This window comes from Pseudophryne corroboree, chromosome 3 (assembly GCF_028390025.1).
Source record: "Pseudophryne corroboree isolate aPseCor3 chromosome 3, aPseCor3.hap2, whole genome shotgun sequence".
Lineage (NCBI taxonomy): Eukaryota > Metazoa > Chordata > Amphibia > Anura > Myobatrachidae > Pseudophryne > Pseudophryne corroboree.
In genome coordinates, this window is record NC_086446.1 from 2826251 (window position 1) to 2846379 (window position 20129).

Here is a 20129-nt window from a genome sequence, read left to right on the forward strand (position 1 = left end):
CACACACAGCAGCCTGACACACACACAGATACGCACAGTGGCCTGGCACACACACATATATGCACAGTGGCCTGGCACACACAGCAATCTGGCATACACACACATACGACATGTGATGGGCAGCACCGGGCTCTCTCACCTCTATAATTCTGTCCTCCTGTTAACGAATGGCAGTCCCCCTGCCTTGAGCGGTCAGCCTCTTCTTGTCCTGCTGCATGTCCCCCCGTCACATCCTCAGGCAGTCGGGTCAGCGTGTGACCACTGCGGTGGGGACTGCAGGAAGAAGACCCCAATCAGAAGCTTTGAAGAAATACTGTATATGCACAGCAGCCTGACACACACATACACACACACAGCATAGCGGCTGACACACGCACACATATACACACAGCATAGCGGCTGACACACACATATACATATACACACAGCATAGCGGCTGAAACACACACACATATACACACAGCATAGCGGCTGACGCACACATATGCATATACACACAGCATAGCGGCTGACACACGCACATATATACATATACACACAGCATAGCGGCTGACACACGCACACATATACATATACAAACAGAATAGCGGCTGAGACACGCACACACATACACACAGCATAGCGGCTGACACACGCACACATATACATATACACACAGCATAGCGGCTGACACACGCACACATATACATATACACACAGAATAGCAGCTGACACACGCACACATATACATATACACACAGAATAGCGGCTGGCACACGCACACACATACATATACACACAGCATAGCGGCTGACACACGCACACATATACATATACACACAGAATAGCGGCTGACACACGCACACACATACATATACACACAGCATAGCGGCTGACACACACACATATACACACAGCATAGCGGCTGACACGCACACATATACATATACACACAGCATAGCGGCTGACACGCACACACATACATACAGCATAGCGGCTGACACACGCACACATATATGCACAGCATAGCGGCTGACACACACACATATACAGACAGTAGCCTGACACACACCCACATATACACACAGCACAGTGGCCTGACACGCACACATATGTAGAGTGACCTGACACACACATATATACACACACAACGTCCTGACACACACACACATATACACACAGCACAGCAGCCTAACACACACACATACGCACAGTGGGGTATGGGTCGTTGGATAGACACAGCTTAGGTCGACAGTCATTAGGTCGACAGGGACAATAGGTCGACATGTAGTAGGTCGAAAGGTCAAAAGGTCGCATGGTTTTTTTTTTTTAATGCTTTTGGCGTCGTTTTCTTCGTAAGGCGACGGGGAATCCCAATTAGTGCACCGTGTCCCCTCGCCATGCTTTGGGCAAGGTTACCATTCCCAATCGTAGTCCACGTGGATCATTGAGTATGAAAAATTCCAAAAAATGTGAAAAACTCATGTTGACCTATTGACCATGTCGACCTAATGACTGTCGACCTAAGCTGTGTCGACCTAACAACTGTATCCCGCACAGTGACTTGACACATGCACATATACACACAGTGGACTGAAACACACTCATATACGCACAGCTGCCTGACACACATACTCACATACACAGGCATGCCGGCCTGACACACACACACACACAGACATACACATGCACGCCGGCCTAACACACACTCACATACACACGCACGCCGGCCTAACACACACTCACATACACACGCACGCCAGCCTGACACACTCACGCCAGCCTGGCACATACACTCACATACACACAGCGGCCTGACACACACACACACACACACACACACACACGACATGGGAGGGGCAGCACCGGGCTCTCTCACCTCTATAATTTTGTCTTCCTGTTGGACTGTAGGGTCAGGGTGCTTCTTCCACATCTGTAGAGGGAGTCTGCCCCTGGCTTTTCCCCTGCCATGAGCAGCCAGCTTCTCCTTATCCTGTTGTATGAGACAGGAGGAGGTGGGGGGATTAGGACAGCGAGAGATGGGAGGTTGGCGGGGACTAAACCAGTGAGAGATGGGCGGGGGGGATTAGGCCAGAGAGGGAAGCGCGGAGGGGGGATTAGACCAGTGAGAGTGTCGAGAGGAGGAGCGGGGGATCAGGCCAGAGGAGGAGGAGGGGGATTAGGCCAGACAGGGACGGGAGAAGATCAGGCCAGAGAGGGACGGGAGGAGGGGTGGGGGTTAGGCCAGAGGGGGACAGGAGGAGGAGTGGGGATCAGGTCAGAGACGGATGGGGGGATTAGGTCAGAGAGGAACGGGAGGGATGGGGGGATTAGGTCAGAGAGGGAAGGGAGTGGGGGGAAAGCAGGAGGTGGAAAGGCAGGGTGTGGATAGCTGGGGGGCGAGGGTGCTACATATTGTTTGCGCACAGCACCTATGATTATTATGTTGCCTTCTGCCAGTATAAAGGGGGGGGGGGAGTGACAGCCAGTGCAGGATCACTTGATTTTAGACATAATCGTGCGGGATCTGGTGGGTGCAGAATGGGGGGAGGCATGTGGAGGGGGTTGGTGACCACAGAACAACAGTAATAGCTGAGGAGGAGGGGGTGTGAATGGTGAGATCCGGCGGAGGGAGCGGTGGCATAGCTGCCAGCTACTGCTGCTACTGGTAGCCGGTAGAATAGATTAGAGCGCTGCTGCTGCTGAGGGGGTGCTGGTGCGGGCCACAGAACAACGGGAAGATCTGGGGAGGGGGTGACTGGTGAGAGCTGGTGGAGGGGGAGAGCACGGGCATGGCTGCGACTCCGGGAGGAGAGGTGAATGTTGAGAGCTGGTGGAGGTGGAGAGCGGGGGCATGGCTGCGACTCTGGGGGGGCGGGGGCTGTGACTGGTGAGAGCTGGTGGAGGGGGATAGCGGGGGCATGGCTGCGACTCTGGGGGGGCGGGGGCTGTGACTGGTGAGAGCTGGTGGAGGGGGAGGGCGGGGGGGATGGCTGCGGCTGCTGTTACTGTAGCCGGGACACCGGGGGGTGAATGGTGACAGCCGGTGGAGGGTGGGAGTGGGGGCATGGCTGCGGCAGGACTCCGGGAGAATAGAGCGCTGCTGCTGCTGGGAGGGTGCGGCTCACACAACAACGGGAACAGCTGGGAGGGGGGAGGTGAATGGTAATATCCGGGAGAGCGGGGGCATGGCTGCTGCTACTAGGAGCTGGGAGGAAAGAGCAATACTGCTGCTGTGGGTCCCGGTTATCAGAGTGTACGGGGACTGCAGACTCTTACATACAGGCATGATTTTATGAAGCAGCCCCCAACTGTGTGCAGCTGTCAACTCCGTGAGGGCAGGCAGCGATCCTCCTGTTCTCTTCTTGCCTCTCCCATGTGGCATTGCGGTCCAAAATGAATAAATTAAGTTATGTCATTTGAACTGAGTAGTGCCGCACGCAGCGGGCACTGACGGAATAACTTTTTATTCAGATGCCAGACCTATTAAACCTCTGAGGAAGCCCCAACCAGCCCCAAAACACCCCCAATCATATTTATTAACATACACAGGTCTAATTACTCTCTTAGTCACACAACAATTACGACCACAGGTCGGCCATGTTTGTGTTCTCAATTGAAGCCTGTCTGAGTACACCCTCTGCTGGCGGCCACTGCGCAGGCACAACAAATTGAAAAGCCCTATTTTAAAAATAGGGCATATTTTACTAAAATGGGAAAAAAAAACTAACTTTCTGAAAAACCACAACCCCAAAAGGCACGACACTGGGATATGCTCTATCTAATAAAACAAACCCCAAGTCTTAATTCGTCCTCTATCCTCAGTTATGCCTTCCCAAAAAACTTCCCATTGACTATATGGGAAAACCATCCTCAAAAGCTAAACAGGAAGTCGCAGAAAAAAACTGAAAGTTGAAATTTTAGGTTACTCGCAATTCCTTATTTTTTTATTATTTTGCCCTGAAATTTGGCATGCAGCACCGGGTGACGATTCTACGCACTCGAGCCAAATTTCAGTTTAGTACTTCCAATCACTTTTGAGGTGTAGCCCCTCAAACACCATGCCCCCATCTCATAAGTTCCCTATGGGAGAATTCCGTTTGTTCGATTCAGCCTTAATATAAGGGCACAACCGTGCCCTTATAATGTGTATATATATATATATATATATATATATATACACACACACACACACGGATCTATGCTTACACACACACCCACCCACCCACGGTCACCCCTCTCGCTAAATCCTGCATTTGCCCCTGGACAGAAACCTATTGCTGGACATCACTAAAATGGCTTTGAAGTGAGAGGTCATAATCATGGGAGACTTTAATTTATCTGATGTAAATTGGGAGGGGTCTTTTGCAAGTTCAGCTACAAGTGGCAAATTTCTACATTCCTTACAGGGAGCTTCTCTCAAGCAATTGGTGAGGGAGGCCACTCGCAAAGACTCAATATTAGATTTAATTCTTACAAATGGTGACAGGATATCAGACATATATGTGGGTGAGCACCTGGGATCCAGTGATCATCAAGCAGTATGGTTTAGTATAAAGACAGGATCCAACTCCTGTCACACAAAAACAAAAGGTGTTGGATTTTAGAAATGCTGACTTTACAAAAATGGGGAGATGTTTAAGTGATTCATTGGCGGACTGGTGGAACTTGGAAGGAGTGCAGGAAAGGTGGGAAAAACTGAAAAGTGCAATACTAAGGGCAACAGACCTTTGTATCAAAAGGATTAGGAAAAGCACCAGGAAAAGGAAGCCACAAAAGAGGCATCAACTAGTGTGAAAGCAAAAAAGATAGTGCATCTTGACAGATGGAAGGATGCTGAAAAAGGGATGAGGCGTGCAAAGGTAGAAGCCGAGGAAAACATAGCCCAGTCAGTAAAGGGGCAAACTTTTTTTGACATTTTATCGGTCACATTGCCTTCGTACTTTAAAAGAAAATATTTGTACATGTTTTAAATACAAATACTCCAGTTTCACCACCAAATGCAAATGGTGCCAATTGATAGTAATGGTCAGCCTGATATTGCCAAATGGCCACAATGTCTAAATTTCCAGATTTACAGCGATGTAGTTGTAGCCATTTGACAACAATATCGATAAAGGGTTAAATATATAAGTGAAAGGAAAAAATCAAATGGAGGAATAATAAGACTTAAGACACAGAGTGAGCATTTTGTGGAGGGAGACAAGGCAATAGCAGATCAGAAAGGAAAGGGCCACAGTTAAGTTGCAGGGACATTCATAATAAGGTAGATGAAAGTACATTTATAGAGTAGAAATCCTAACAGAACTATCAAAACTGAAAGTTGATAAGTCAATGGGGCCTTATGGGATATACCCTCATATTAAAAAAGCTAAAAGATGAGCTGGTAACACCATTAGCAGAATTATTCAATCAGTCACTAGATACAGGTGCAATTCCAGAGGACTGGAAAACTGGAAAAGAGCAAATGTAATTCCACTGCACAAAAGTGGAAGCAAGGAAGAAGCAAGTAACTACAGACCAGTAAGCCTTACATAAGTGGTAGGGAAAGTCATGGAAAAACTATTAAAATAAAGAGTAGTAGAATATCTTAAATCAAACAACTTCCAGGATCCAAAGAAACGTGGATTTACTGGTGGGAGATCATGCCGAACAAATCTTATTTACTTTTTTTGACTCCGTGACAAAAATAATAAACCAAGGGGGGGAGGGGGGGGGGGCTGTAGATGTAGCATATCTACACTTTAGTAAGGCATTTGACACTGTCCCACATTGCAGACTGCTAAATAAAGTTAAAAGTGTGGGGTTGGATTATAAAACAGTTAAATGGATAAGAACCTGGTTGCAGGATAGAAAACCGACAGTTGTATTAAATGAAGTGCAATCTATGGAGGGCAATGTTACCAGTGGAGTACCCCAGGGATCTGTATTTGGACCATTTCTCTTTAAAATCTTTGTTAGTGACATTGCACATGGTGCTGAAGGGAAAGTATGCCTTTTTGCAGATGATACAAAGATATGCAACAAAGTAGACATACCGGGAGTGTTAAAACAAATATTTGATGACTTAAGTAGACTTGAGAAATGGTCAAAAATGTGGCAACTATAGTTTAATGCTAAAAAATGCAAAATCATGCACTTGGGTCACAAAAACCTAAAGGAATAATGGCACTATACTGGGAACTACCGAGGAGGAAAGGGATCTAGGAGTCACTGTTTCAGGTGACATAAAGGCAGGTAAGCAATGTAACACAGCAATGAGGAAGGCTAGTCAGATGCTTGGTTGTATAGGGAGAGGAATCAGCAGCAGAAAGAAATATACGTTATGGTAAGAACTTACCGTTGATAATGGTATTTCTCCTATGTCCACAGGTTTCCACAGGATAACAATGGGATGTGATGGAGCGACAGCGTATTGGCACCAAACGATCACAAGCTTTCAGTCCTCCCAGGATGCAACGGGCTCGTCCATATATCCCCGCCCACTGGCTCAGGCAAATCAGTTGTATTGCAAAGCATTTAGGCAGGAGCATTATGTAGAACCCTATTCAGGCGAGAAGAACACACATGCACACCCTTCCATGCAAGAGGGAAGAGTTTAGAAAGTATAAAGATTCTCAAATCAGGTGCGTCAGGGTGGGATCCCTGTGAAACCTGTGAACATAGGAAAAATACCGTTATCAACGGTAAGTTCTTACCATAACGTATATTTCTCCGGCTGGGTCCACAGGTTATCCACAGGATAACAATGGAATTTCCCAAACCAATTTTTCGTGGTGGGGACGCTCCTGATTGGACAGGAGAACCTTACGCCTGAATTCAGCATCATGAGAGGCAAAAGTATCCAAGGCATAATGTCTAATGAATGTGTTAATGGAAGACCATGTGGCTGCCTTACATATCTGTTCTGCTGAAGCACCATGTTGTGCTGCCCATGAATGACCTACCTTACGTGTAGAGTGAGCAGAGACATTAGCCGGAACAGGGAGATCAGCTCGAGAATATGCTTCTGAAATCGTCATTTGAAGCCATCTTGCTAGCGTCTGAAGAGAGAATCTGTCTGATGGCACTGGTATGATCCACGTAGATTCTTAATGCACGGACTACGTCCAGCGACGCTTCTCCCGCAGAAAGTCCCGATACCTGAAAAGCTGGGACCACAATTTCTTCATTAAGGTGAAACTTAGATACCACCTTTGGAAGATAGCCAGACCTAGTTCTGAGAACTGCTTTATCTGGATAAAAAATCAGAGAAGGAGATTTACATGACAGCACTCCTAAATCTGATACTCTTCTAGCTGATGCTATAGTCAGTAGAAAGAGAACTTTAGCTGTCAACCATTTCAGATCCAGTTTATTAAGTGGTTCAAATAGAGCAACTTGAAGAGCTTTGAGATCCAGACCTAAATCCCAAGGCACTGCAGGAGGAACAAAAGGCGGTTGAATGCGCAGCATTCCCTGGAAAACAGTACGCACATCCTGTAAATTGGCAATTTTCTTTTGGAACCATACAGTCAATGCGGATACTTGCACTCTCAAGGAAGCTACCTTCAAACCCTTATCCATTCCTGCCTGAAAGAAATCTAAGATTCTGGATACTCTGAAAGATTTTGGGTCCATTCTTCTTTCACTGCACCCATGAATATAGGTTTGTCATATTCGGTGATAAATACTAGCTGAGAAGGGTTTCCTTGCTCTAAGCATTGTTTGAATTACCTGTTGTGAAAAACCTCTTGATTTCAGGATAGAGGTTTCAATAGCCACGCCCTCAAAGACAGCCGATCCAGATGCCTGTGATAACAAGGACCCTGCATCTGTAGATCTGGACGTTGAGGGAGCAGAATTGGAGCATCCATCGACATCCTCTGCAGATCTATGTACCAATGCCTTCTGGGCCAAGCCGAAGCTATTAGAATCACGGCACCCCTTGCTTATTTTATTTTCCTCACCACCCTGGGTAACAGGGAGATTGGAGGAAACAGATATGCCAGATGAAAATCCCATTTCCTTGATAGTGCGTCCACAAGGATCGCTCCGGGATCCTTTGTTCTTGACCCATATGCCGATACGTTGTTGTTCAGACGTGATGCCATGAGATCTACATCTGGCACCCCCCACTTGTCTGCCAGAGTCTGAAATACTTCCGGGTGTAGAGCCCATTCGCTTGCTTGAATGGTGTGCCGAATGAGAAAGTCCGCTTCCCAGTTTAGGACTCCCGGAACGAACACTGCGGACAATGCTGGAAGATGGAGTTCTGCCCACTTTAGTATGTGGCTTACCTCCTTCATTGCTTTTTTGCTGCGAGTTCCTCCCTGATGGTTGAGGTACGTTACTGCCATTGCATTGTCTTCTGTGGTCCACTGTCCCTGGAACCATAATTTTCCAGACACTGCTCCCCAGCCCTGTAGACTGGCATCTGTTGTCAGGACCTCCCAATCTGATATCCAAAAGGGTCTCCCCCTGTCTAGATGGCATGTCTGCAGCCACCAGGCTAATGACCTTTTTACCTTTACTGGAAGTACCATGGTCTGTTTCTTTATTGTCTGATGTACTCCATTCCATCTGGCCAGAATCAGACGTTGCAGAGGCCTCCAGTGGAATTGTGCATACTCCAGCATGTCGAATGTTGACACCATTAAACCCATCACTTGCATTGCTGCGTGAATTGATATTGTTTGACTTTGTAACAATTCCTGAGTTATTAACTGCACCTTGGATATCTTGTTCCAAGATAATAATATTCTCTGCAAACTTGAACCCAATACAGCCCCCAAGTGAATCATCCGTTGTGACGGAATCAGCGATGACTTTGCCCAATTTATGAGCCATCCGTGGTTCTGTAGACAAGTTATCGTCTGTTGGAGATGGCTCAAGAGCAATTCCTGAGATTATGCCAGGATTAAAAGATCGTCGAGGTATGGAAAAATTCTTATCCCCCGTTTGCGGAGATAAGCTGCCATAACCACCATAATCTTGGTAAATACTCTGGGGGCTGTGGCTAACCCAAAGGGTAAGGCCTGGAACTAAAAAATGTTGCTGGAGGATGGCGAACCTGAGGTAACACTGATGAGACAGTGCTATAGGAACATGCAGGTGAGCATCCTGTATATCCAGAGATACCATGTAATCCCCAGATTCCATGGCCAAAATTATGGAGCGTAACGTCTCCATGCGGAACCGTGGTACCCAAATGTATTTGTTTAACATTTTGAGATTTAGAATTGGCCAGAATGACCCATTTGGCTTCTGAACCAAAAACAGGTTGGAGTAGGAACACTGTCCCCGCTGTGCAGGGGGTACTGGAATAATTACAATTTCTGAACTGCTTCTTGCAGGGCTCTGGCCTTCGCCTCTATACGAGACAGACTGGTGCAGAAAAACTTTAAAGAGGCTGTTTCTTGAAAGGGAAAACATAACCCAGAGATAACACTTCTTGCACCCAAGCATCTGTTGTCGACTGCTGCCATGTGTGTGCAAACTGAAGAAGTCGGACCCCTACCCTGGGGTCCCCCAGGCGGAGGCCCGCACCATCAGGCTGATGGTTTCTGTTCTGGTTTGGAGGCTGGTCCTCTGGTGGCCCATTTCTTCTTTGCCTTACCAAACTTATTGTATTCGTGCTGCTTAGCATCACTTTTTCCTTTTGTTTTTCCTTGCCACCGAAATGGCTGAAACCCTGAACCCCTAGGCCCGGGGTTATAACTGGCAGGAAACCTGACCTTCTTGGATTCAGCTTCTGACTCCAGAATATCTGTTAATTCCTTACCAAACAGAATATTCCCCACAAAAGACAAATATTCCAGAACCTTCTTAGATTATGAATCAGCTTTCCATGTACATAGCCAAATTACTCTGTGAGCAGCTACTGTTAAGGCTGATGCTTTGGAAGCAATAGTACCTATATCTATTGCTGCTTCTGTCACGCTTGGCAGGGTTTGAGGATCCGGCAACTGAGATTTGCCCAAGGAAGTGATTGCTTGTGGATGAGGAAGATGAGGGGGCTGTATATAGACCCTCATTCCTAGTTGATCACTCGTTGCTGTTTTTCGCAGCGTAGCCATCAGGCTAAAAATCGGCTGTTCTGTGCATGCGTATGGGCCGCAGCGCGCATGCGCTAAGTACTTTCACACAAAACTATGCAGTTTTACACAAGGTCGAGCGACGCTTTTCAGTCGCTCGAGTGATCGTTGTGTGATTGACAGGAAGTGGCTGTTTTTGTGTGGTAACTGAGCGTCTTCAGGGAGTGTGCTGAAAAACGCAGGCGTGCCAGATAAAAACGCAGGAGTGGCTGGAGAAATGGGGGAGTAGCTGGCCGAACGCAGGGCGTTTGTGACGTCAAACCAGGAACTAAACAGTCTGCAGTGATCGCAAGGTAGGAGTAAGTCTCGAGCCACTCTGAAACTGCATGAAAATATTTTGTAGCAGAACTGCTAACCTTTCTGTCGCACTTCTGCTAAGCTAAGATACCCTCCCAGTAGGCGGCGGCTTAGCGTTTGCACTGCTGCTAAAAGCAGCTAGCGAGCGATCAACTCGGAATGAGGGCCATAGTTCCTTCTCATGGGCCACAAGACAAATGAAGAATGTAGGCAGGACTAGGAGACAGGTAATAGCAGCTTTACAAAACTGGAGACAAAAAAATGCAGACTTGTGGACTGTGACTTGAAAGACGAGGCTGAAGATAAAGAATTGCGGACTTGTGGACTGTGACTTGAAAGACGAGGCTGAAGATCATGGGGACTATCCGTGACCTGAGACCCTTACCGGGTCGGGGTTCCCAGGAGCGCTCACACAGACGGCAGTAGGTTAGAAACGGCAGGGCTGCAGCAACAAATAAATGACGGCAGAGCAGAGCAAGGGGGTAACCAGGACATGGAAGGAATCCTGGGAGCACAAAGCTATAGCACCTACAACTTGGTAGTAACTTGAAGCACTGGCACCTCTGTCATAAACCAGCCCCTTTTTATAAGGAGAGATCTCTCTGGATTGGCTGGATACAACAGGAAGCCTGCACCATTGCTTAGAAATGATCTCCAACATGGCGGCTCACTGTAAGGCAGACCTTCTTGCTAGTGCCTAGTCACTCCCATGTTTCCGGCCTCCCAGCAACCGCCTCAAGCGAGATCCGCTGCAGCAGCATCCCGCCACCGTGAGCAGACCCACCACAGCCGCCTACCCGCCGCAGCAGCCCTCCTCCGCCGCTGCCCACAAGCCGCCCGCATGGCAGACCTCACGGCGCCGACGTCCGGGTAAGACCTCGGAAGCTGACAGTACCCCCCCCCCTTTGAGGGTGGTATCCGGACACCTATATGATTTGGCTGGATACTTGGCATGAAAAGCTCGAAGTAATCTTGTAGCATGAACATCCTCTGCTACCACCCAAGACCTCTCCTTGGGTCCATACCCCTTCCAATCAATAAGGTATTGAAGGCGACCATACTGTCTGCGAGAGTCGAGGATCTTACGAATCTTAAATGTATCTCCTTGCGCCGACTGGATCTTGGGAGTCTTAGGCAGTGCAGCTCTGAATCAATTAAGCACCAAAGGTTTTAAGAGAGAAATATGAAACACATTAGGGATTCTCAGATGAGGAGGTAACTTCACCTTGTAAGCCACTGGATTTAATACTTTCTCGATTGGATATGGCCCAATAAACCTGGGAGCAAACTTCTTAGTAGGTGCCTTCAGCCTCAGGTTACGTGTGGAAACCCAAACTCGATCTCCCACTTTAAGGTTCGGTACAGCTTTTAGTTTTAAATCTGCATAAGTTTTATACCTCTTGGACGTCTTACGCACAGCCTCGTGAACTTGCTTCCAAGTTCTGGTGAACTGTCGAAGTGCTAACTCTGTGGCAGGAACCTCAAGCAAAGGTAAAAGTTGAAAGTCAAGTACTCTTGGATGATAACCGTAATTTATGTAGAATGGAGAGGATTTTGTAGCAAAATGGTAGAGGTTGTTATGGGCAAACTCAGCAAATGGGAGATAGTCCAGCCAATCGTCTTGAGAAGACATAAATAAACGTAAGAAAGTCTCCAAGTCTTGGTTCACGATCGCTGTTTGGCCATCTGTTTGGGGATGATAACCTGAAGAGAAATTCAGTTTCACACCAAGGGCAGAACATAGGGATCTCCAAAACTTGGCCACACACTGAGGACCTCTATCTGAAACAATGTCCTGCGGTAGACCATGAAGTCGGAAGATCTCTGCTATAAACAACTTTGCCAACTGGGACGCAGATGGGAGACCAGAAAGAGGAACAAAGTGTGTCATCTTAGAGAACCGATCAACTATGACCCAAATGGTATTTTGTCCACCAGAAGCAGGTAAATCGGTAATAAAACCCATAGAGATACGTGTCCATGGTTTTTGTGGAACAGCTAGTGGGTGGAGTAAACCAGATGGAGCACCTTTAGGACTTTTATGTTGGGCACACTTCGGACAAGCGGCTATGAATTCTTGAACATCAGTTTTGAGAAGAGGCCACCAGTAGGAATGCTGAATGAACTTGAAACTTTTGTGACCACCTGCATGGCCCATAAAGGGGGAGGAATGAGCCCATGTAAGGAGTCTCTTTCGAAGATTCGGAGCGACAAAAGTTCTTCCGGGTGGAGGAAGCGGAGAAGTGCGAGTTGCTGAGAAAGAGGTGGGTTCCAAGATAAACTGTTCCCTTGAATGATCAGTGGGTTCTTCAGAACTTAGAGAATGAGAACGTGCGTCTGCTTTTCTATTGAGAGAACCTGGCCGATAACGGAGTTTAAATCTGAAATGAGTAAAGAAGAGAGCCCATCTTGCTTGGCGTGGGTTCAGACATCGAGCTGATTGTAAATATAAGAGATTTTTGTGATCCGTGGTTACCGAGATTGGATGTTGAGCTCCCTCCAACAGATACCTCCACTCCTCGAAGGCCAACTTAATTGCCAGCAGTTCCTGTTCTCCAATAGCGTAGTTTTGTTCAGTGGGAGAGAACCTTCGCGAGAAGAACGCACAGGGATGGACTTTTGTGTCCTCGAAGAGCTGGGACAAAACTGCTCCCACACCTACAGTGGATGCATCAACCTCGACCAGGAATGGGCGACTGAGATTGGGTTGTCGAATGGACAGGGGGGGTTATGAAGACTTCCTTTAATGATGAAAAGGCTTCTAAAGTCTCCGGAGACCACTTGACAGGATCTGCTCCTTTTATAGTTAATGCAGTAATGGGGGCTATGATGGACGAGTAATTCTTAACTAATTTCCAGTAGAAGTTAGCGAATCCCAGAAAACGTTGAACCCCCTTAAGGGTGGCAGGAAGCGACCAATCCTGGATCACCAGGACTTTAGCGGGATCCATCTGTAACTTCTGTCCCGAGAGGATGTAACCAAGGAATGGTGGATACTTCAAAAGGTACATTTTTCTCATTTGCAAAATAACCGATTTCTTCTTAAACGGGTCAGAACCTCTCTAACTTGTTCTCAATGGGTCTTCAGATCCCTATAGAAGATGAGAATGTCATCCAAATGTACCACTAAGCAATCATAGAGGAGGTCTCTGAAAATCTCGTTAAATTCTTGAAAAACAGCTGGAGCATTATACAGACCGAAGGGCATTACCAGGTATTCATAATGCCCATCCCGGGTATTAAACGCTGTCTTCCATTCGTCTCCTGAGCGAATATGTATCAAATTGTAGGCCCCCCGTAAGTCCAACTTGGAGAATACAGTAGCCCCTTTAACTCGGTCGAATAGTTCCGGAATCAAAGGCAACGGATATCTGTTATTAATTGTTATCTCATTGAGACCTCTATAGTCAATACAGGGCTGCAGACCCCCGTCGTTCTTCTTGACGAAAAAAAAACCTGCCCCGGCCGGAGAGGTGGAGGACCGGATGAAACCCTTATCCAAATTCTCCCGGATATACTCAGACATTGCTTGTGTCTTGGGAAGTGAGAGAGGGTAAGTTCGACCCCGGGGTGGAGTTTTGCCTGGTACCAGAACAATGGGACAGTCCCAACTTCGATGCGGAGGCAAGGTGTTAGCCCAGTGTTTACTGAAGACATCCCGGAAGGCCTGGTACTCTATAGGAAGGCTGGAGGTACAGAGGGGTTTCACCATGAGCAGACAACTCTGGAAACAACTCCCCCCCATGAGAGCACATCCATAGTTTGCCAATCTATGCGAGGATTGTGTCTTAGCAACCACGGGAATCCTAGGATCAGTCCATGAGAGGCTTTAGGAATTACAAGGAAAGAGATGTTTTCCGAATGAAGAGCTCCGACCTTCATTTTGAGGGGTATAGTACGAAAAGTTATAATCCCCTCAGGAATATGACTACCATCCACTGTAGTAACAGAAATAGTATGATCCAAACGGACTGTTTGTATTCCAGATCGTTTAACCAGAGCTGATGTAATGAAGCTTTCGGTGGCTCCGGAGTCGAGTAGTGCAGGGATGAGACGGAAGGAAGAAGGGAGCTCCAGGTGAGTAAACAAACAGACTCTTTCTTGGTAAGTAATTCTGGGGACTCTCCTAACTTAACATCTCCGGCATAAGCTAGGAGATGGCGTTTCCCGGACATTGACTGCAGGATTTAACAAAATGATCGGATGCGCCACAATACATGCATAATTTCCCTTGTCGCCGTCTCTGGCGCTCTTCGTTGGAGAGACGGGAACGATTGATCTGCATGGGTTCCTCTGTAGTTGGAGATGGTGGTCTCGGTGGCGTGATGACTCGAGGCTTGGAATGATTCGACCTCAAGCTCTGCAGACAGCGTTCTCTGTACCTCAGATCTAATTTATTACACAGGGATTAGGCTTATCCAACTTGTCTGGTACGTCCTGAGTCGTCAGGTCATCCTTGATCTTATCAGAGAGACCGTTCCAGAAAGCTGCAATGAGGGCTTCTTCATTCCAGTTTAATTCTGAGGAGAGGGTACGGAATTGGATTACGTACTGACTGACAGTACGCGTGCCCTGACGCAGGCACAGGATCTCCAATGAAGCGGCAGAGGTCCTGTCTGGCTCATCAAAGATTTTACTAAATGTGGCTACGAACTCTGAATAGTTTGACAGGATGGGATCTGCTCTCTCCCACAACGGTGAAGGCCATTCCAACGCTTGCCCAGTAAGAAGAGAAATTATGTAGGCTATCTTGGTTCGTGCTGATGGGAAATTAGCGGACTGCAGCTCAAACTGAATTTCGCACTGATTAAGAAATCTGCGACATTGTTTCGGATTTCCATCGAATTTACTGGGTGATGGCAAATGCAACCAAGGGAGTGGTACTGGCACAGGAGGAATTGAAGCCAGGGCGCTATTGTGGGAGCGACTGTAGATACTTGGGGTGCCGTCATGGCTACACAGAGAGTCTAGGCGATCAGAAATATTCTGCATGAACTGCACGATTGGAGTTTGGGTGGCCTCCTGCTTACTCAAGCGTGACAAAATATCCGCTATGGAATCACCTCCTGAAGCCTGATCACCCGTCGGATCCATATGCCCAGTGCTTACAGTCACGCTTGGCTGGGTTTGAGGATCCGGCAACTGAGATTTGCCCAAGGAAGTGATTGCCTGCGGATGAAGAAGACGAGGGGGCTGGATATAGTTCCTTCTCATGGGCCACGAGACAAATGAAGAACGTAGGCAGGACTAGGAGACAGGTATTAGTAGCTTTACAAAACTGGAGACAAAGAACTGCGGACTTGTGGGCTGTGACTTGAAAGACGAGGCTGAAGATAAAGAACTGTGGACTTGTGGACTGTGGTTTGAAAGTCAAGGCTGAAAATAAAGAACTGCGGACTTGTGGACTGTGACTTGAAAGACGAGGCTGAAGATCACGGGGACCGTCCGTGACCTGAAACCCTTACCGGGTCGGGGTTCCCAGGAGCGCTCACACAGACGGCAGTAGGTTAGAAACGGCAGGGCTGCGGCAACAAATAAATGACGGCAGAGCAGAGTCAGGGGATAACCAGGACATGGAAGGAATCCTGGGAGCACAAAGCTATAGCACCTACAACTTGGTAGTAACTTGAAGAACTGATGCCCCTGTCATAAACCAGCACCTTTTTATAAGGAGAGATCTCCCTGGATTGGCTGGATACAACAGGAAGCCTGCACCATTGCTTAGAATCCCCCCTTTGAGGGTGGAATCCGGACACCTATATGATTTGGCCGGATACTTGGCATGAAAAGCTCGAAGTAATCTTGGAGCATGAACATCCTCTGCTACCACCCAAGACCTATCCTCGGGTCCATACCCCTTCCAATCAATAAGGTATTGGAGGCGACCATACTGTCTGCGAGAGTCGAGGATCTTAGGAATCTTAAATTCATCTGCTTGCGCCGACTTTTGCCTAGTCACACCCCTGTTTCCAACCTCCCAGCAACCGCCCCGAGTGAGATCCACTGCAGCGGCATCCCGCCACCATGAGCGGACCCACCACAGCCGCCTACCCGCCGCAGCAGCCCTCCTCCGCCGCTGCCCACAAGCCGCCCGCACGGCAGACCTCACGGCCCCGACGTCCGGGTAAGACCTCGGACGCTGACAGCTTCTTCTAAGAATACCGCAGCCTGCTTCATGTGAGCTATATGGGATTCCTGCTCCCTAACAGGTGCCGAAAGCCCATTTTCCAGTTTGTCAGCCCATTCAGCTACTGCCTTTGCCATCCAAGCTGAAGCCATAGCTGGCCTTATGACTGCCCCTGACAGAGAAAATATGGTTTTCAAAAACCCATCCACTCTTCTGTCTGTGACATAATTTAATGATGTTGAAGGTAAAGGCAAAATAGATTTTCGCACTAATCAAATGACATGCGTATCTACCTTAGGAGGCATTTCCCTTTTTAAACAGTCCCCAGTTGGAAAAGGATAAGAAGAATCCCATTTCTTTGGAATTCTATATTTTTTATTGGGTGTAGCCCACGCTCCCTCCATGATTTCCGTCAGCTGATCTGACCCTGGAAACTCGACCCTAACTGTTTTGGGATGTTTAAACACAGGTGCCTTCGTTTTTAACACCGGCTCTGCTGAATCCTCTAGAGATAGAATAGCCTTCATTGCGCCAATTAATTCAGCTATATCCTCTGAGCTGAAACCTTCTACCTGTTCTTCATATGCTGAAGCAGAGTATATAGAGTTATAATCATCTAATGTATCATCCTGTGTAGCCTGTGAATTTGATATATTTACCCTTGGTTTATCAGCTTGTCTACTTGGAGAAGCTGTAGGGGCTACACCATAAGAGGGAAGCTGCATGTATGGGTTAATAGTGTAACCTACCCCTGAAACTGAAGCTGTAGGGACTACCCGTTCAGCTATACTGGACAAGGTTTGTGCAAACATAGCCCAAGGTGGATCTACCTGCTGCTGAGCAGGGATCTGCCTTGTAATCTGCTGAAACGCAAAACAATTTGTACATAACCCATCATGTGCCATATCCTGAGAGGATAATCCCACGTTGCATGACAAACATGTTATAAGTGTTGGTGTTAATGTTAATGTAAGCTCGTCACTTTTGCCGCTCTTAGACATGATAAATGATCAACTTTTCACAGTGTACTACACAATTTGTGACTATAATCACTTTACTATATTTAAAGTGATATCAATCTGACCCCAACCCATGCACCAGCATTGAGGCTCAGAAGAAAACCACTGACAAACATATATAAAGTCAGCAATAAAACTAGAAGTCAGTCACATGTTATATATTAGTCATATGAGCACATAATCAACTACAATCACATTTCAAAGTATGTAGGAGTACATATTACTGAATTCTGTTCTATACAGTTATTTAACGTATTCAGACGCATAGCGAAGAAAACCACAGTATTGTACACAGACTCATATGTAATTGGCACTAAAGTTAACTATTGATACTGAACAAAGTAGATAGAAATTTAGTGCTGTATAACCCGTACTCAGTAGAGTGGGATGCAGGGAGACTCACCCCGCTTCCAAGATCGATCAATACGTTAGCAAACGCTGAGTAGATCCCGACGCTACTAGTGTACACTGCTGCTCCAGGAACTTTTAGTGAACACAGACGCACTGTGTATGAAGACGCATTGGTCATACAGACGCCTGTACTGCGACCCTGTCTCCTCGCGGAAGCACTTAGTGTACACAGACGCAGCAGCCTATGCTGCGACTGAGACCACTCATGGTAGCGTCTGAGACGGAAGTGAGGCAATTAGTTCATGGCGGGAGACTGGCGAAAACTGGTCATGAACTGGGGGGAGGGACGACCAGGAGAGCGTCTGACTCCCCACGCTGACATCAACCCTAGGGATCGTGGCCTCATACTAATCCTGGTTCTTATGATCCCTAAAGCCTAGTGCTGGAGCACCCGTGGTGGCGGTGCGCCAGCTACTGTTTGGTAGTCTCCTCCCAATACAGTGCGGCTGTGTCCGTTATTCCCCTGCTAAGTGGAACCGATGCCTTACCTTCTCCCCGTGCTCTGGCCACAGCCTGGTAATGTCTGCTGGACATGCTAGTTATATCCAACACAGACGCCCGTCGAGACAGCACTTGTACTGTGGGTAAGCGTTGTTGCGACCCGGCGGAGAGTTGTTGGAGCGACTCTTTGAAATATGCATGTAAGACGCTGTTAGTAAAGATCACTCAGAAAACATAGTAAGACTATAAAAACAAATTAAGAAAGCTTAGGACTGTTAAAAAAACAGCAGCCCTCTGACCATGGTCCGGCACCTGCCGCACCAAACAAAAAAACATATTTGCCTGAGCCAGTGAGCGGAGATATATGGACAAGCCCGTTGCATCCTGGGAGGACTGAAAGCTTGTAATCGTTTGGTGCCAATCCGCTGTCGCTCCATCATATCCCAATGTAATCCTGTGAATAACCTGTGGACCCTGCCGGAGATAGAAGTAATAATGCCACTGTATAGGTCATTGGTACGGCCTCATCTGGAATACTGTATTCAGTTCTGGAGGCCATATCTTCAAAAGGATATTAATACATTAGAGACTGTACAGAGAAGGGCAACTAAAATGGTGTATTGGCTACATCACAAAACTTACCCAGAAAGACTAGAAGATCTCAATATGTATAGCGTGGGGCAAAGAAGGGAAAGGGGGGACATGGTGGAAACTTTCAAATATATCAAGGAATATAATAAAGTCCAGGAGGGAAACATTCTCCAAATGAAGAGAAGCAATAGGACACGAGGACATGCACTGAGACTGGAGGGGGGGAGGTTCAGGGAAAATATGAAGAAAAATTATTTCACAGAAAGGGTAGTGGACAAGTGGAATAGCCTCCCATCAGAGGTGGTAGAGGCTAAGTCAGTAGAGCAATTTAAACATGCATGGGATAGATATAAGTATATGCTTACAAACAACCAAGGTTCAAAAAGGGTTGGGATTACCTAAAAGATAAAAAAGGATCAGACTATCTAGGGCCAAAAGGTTATCTGCTGTCACATTTTATGTTTCTATACACACTATACCCCTATACACACACTTTACCCCTATAGACATACACTATACGCCTATACATACACTATATCCCTATACACACACACTATACCCCTATACACACACACTATACCCCTATACGTAAACACCACATACCCCTACACACACTATACCCCTATACACACACAATACACCTTTACACACTATACACACACACTATACCCCTATACACACACACACACACTATACCCCTGTACACAGACACTATACCCCTATACACAGACACACTATACCCACTATATACACAGACACACTATATCCCCTATATACACACTCACACAGTAATCACACCGTCACACAGTAATTGGCATAAAGTAATCACACGGCCATACAGTAAACACCACAAGGGCATACAGTAATCACCACGCCATACAGTAATCACTACACCGCCACACAGTAATCACCACACTGCCATACAGTAATCACACCGCCATACAGTAATCACCACACCGCCATACAGTAATCACTACACCGCCATACAGTAATTACTACATTGCCATATTGTAATCACACCACCATACAGTAATCACCACACCGTCATACAGTAATTACTACACTGCCATATTGTAATCACACCGCCATACAGTAATCACCACACCGTCATACAGTAATCACTACACCGCCATACAGTAATCACCACACAGCAATCCCCACACCGCCATACAGTAATTACTACACTGC

The 20129-nt window shown here is 47.0% G+C and overlaps 1 protein-coding gene across 1 annotated transcript in view; it reads right to left on the reverse strand.

Annotated features, from left to right (window-relative positions):
- LOC135056555 (uncharacterized) overlaps nt 1-20129 on the reverse strand; it is a 637874-nt gene that overhangs the window by 52528 nt on the left and 565217 nt on the right. Inside the window, exons 8-9 of the mRNA XM_063961888.1 lie at nt 11578-12056; nt 1859-1972 (exon numbers count right to left, since the gene is read on the reverse strand). Of these exons, the coding sequence (XP_063817958.1) occupies nt 1859-1972; nt 11578-12056 (593 nt within the window). The remainder of the gene's footprint in view (nt 1-1858; nt 1973-11577; nt 12057-20129) is intronic.